Source organism: Protobothrops mucrosquamatus, unplaced genomic scaffold (genome assembly GCF_001527695.2).
Source record: "Protobothrops mucrosquamatus isolate PMUCROS unplaced genomic scaffold, P.Mucros_1.0 scaffold53, whole genome shotgun sequence".
NCBI lineage: Eukaryota > Metazoa > Chordata > Lepidosauria > Squamata > Viperidae > Protobothrops > Protobothrops mucrosquamatus.
In genome coordinates, this window is record NW_015386434.1 from 725,321 (window position 1) to 726,593 (window position 1,273).

The following is a 1,273-nucleotide window of genomic DNA, read 5'->3' on the forward strand; positions in this document are numbered from 1 at the left end:
AGAGAGAGAGAGAGAGAGAGAGAGAGAGAGAGAGAGAGAGAGAGAGAGAGAGAGAGAGAGAGAGAGAGAGAGAGAGAGAGAGAGAGAGATTGTCTAGAATGACAGCTCTGGAGGACATTTTGGATGCTTAAATCCATCTCTGCCCCAACCCTGGCCTACCTCATAAGACCAGACACACTGCACTCCTGCAAATCTTCGGACGCATCTGCCAATCTCCACATCCTCATGGGTGGTATACATCTCTCGAAGGCATTCCCCAATGTGAGGGACCATTCTCCGAAGCACTTCTCGGCTCATGATTACTCCTGGACCCCCCATGCAGAAGTTCTCTCCGGGCTCCAGGGCCAGTTTCCCCATTTCTTCAGTCGTGCCCAGTCCCGTCTGCCCAAGGAAGAGGGGCTCGCTGCTATTCAAACTCCGCAGGAAGTTCTCCAGCTTGTCTCCTTTAACATAGACATCATCATCCGCTCGCATGAACCACTCGTATTGGTCCAAATAGTGGTCGTGCATGTACTTGAGCATCATGAACGATTTCTTCTGCGGTGGGTAAGAGTCATCTACGCCAGGTAGCGACACGATGGGGATCGGAAGAGACGTATCCGAGCCCTCGCTGGAAAAAAACTCCACCTTCCCAGGGATTGTGCTGGACCATGTTCTAGAGAGGAAGAAACCAAAACCAAGTTTTTTTAAAAAAACATTATTTTATTTTTTTATCTCATTGTTCAGTCTAACAATTGCTTAGTAGATAGATAGATAGATAGATAGATAGATAGATAGATAGATAGATAGATAGATAGATAGATAGATAGATAGATAGATAGAAATAGCCCTTAGCAATAGCCCTTAGACTTATATACCACTTCACAGTGCTTTACAGCCCTTTCTAAGTGGTTTACAGAGTCAGCATTTTGCCCCCAACAATCTGGGTCCTCATTTAGATTCATTCATTCATTCATTCATTCATTCATTCATTCATTCATTCAGACAGACAGACAGACAGACAGATGATAGATAGATACAAGGAAGGAAGGAAGGAAGGAAGGAAGGAAGGAAGGAAGGAAGGAAGGAAGGAAGGAGGAGGAAGGAAGGAGGAAGGAAGGAAGGAAGGAAGGAAGGAAGGAAGGAAGGAAGGAAGGAAGGAAGGAAGGAAGGAAGGAAGGAAGGAAGGAAGGAAGGGACACAGAGAGAACAGGCTTTGTCAGATTTTGCAAAACTGATGGAGCTAGGCCTTTTAACTTGTCTGGGCCACATTGGGTGAAGAGGAATTGTCTTG

The 1,273-nt window shown here is 45.7% G+C and overlaps 1 protein-coding gene across 1 annotated transcript in view; it reads right to left on the reverse strand.

Annotated features, from left to right (window-relative positions):
• The window catches only part of CHSY1 (chondroitin sulfate synthase 1), a 53,523-nt gene extending 52,873 nt beyond the window's left edge, over positions 1 to 650 (reverse strand). Inside the window, exon 1 of the mRNA XM_015811848.1 lies at positions 160 to 650. Within this exon, the coding sequence (XP_015667334.1) occupies positions 160 to 525 (366 nt within the window). The 5' untranslated portion in view covers positions 526 to 650. The remainder of the gene's footprint in view (positions 1 to 159) is intronic.
• Positions 651 to 1,273: the final 623 nt, after the last annotated feature.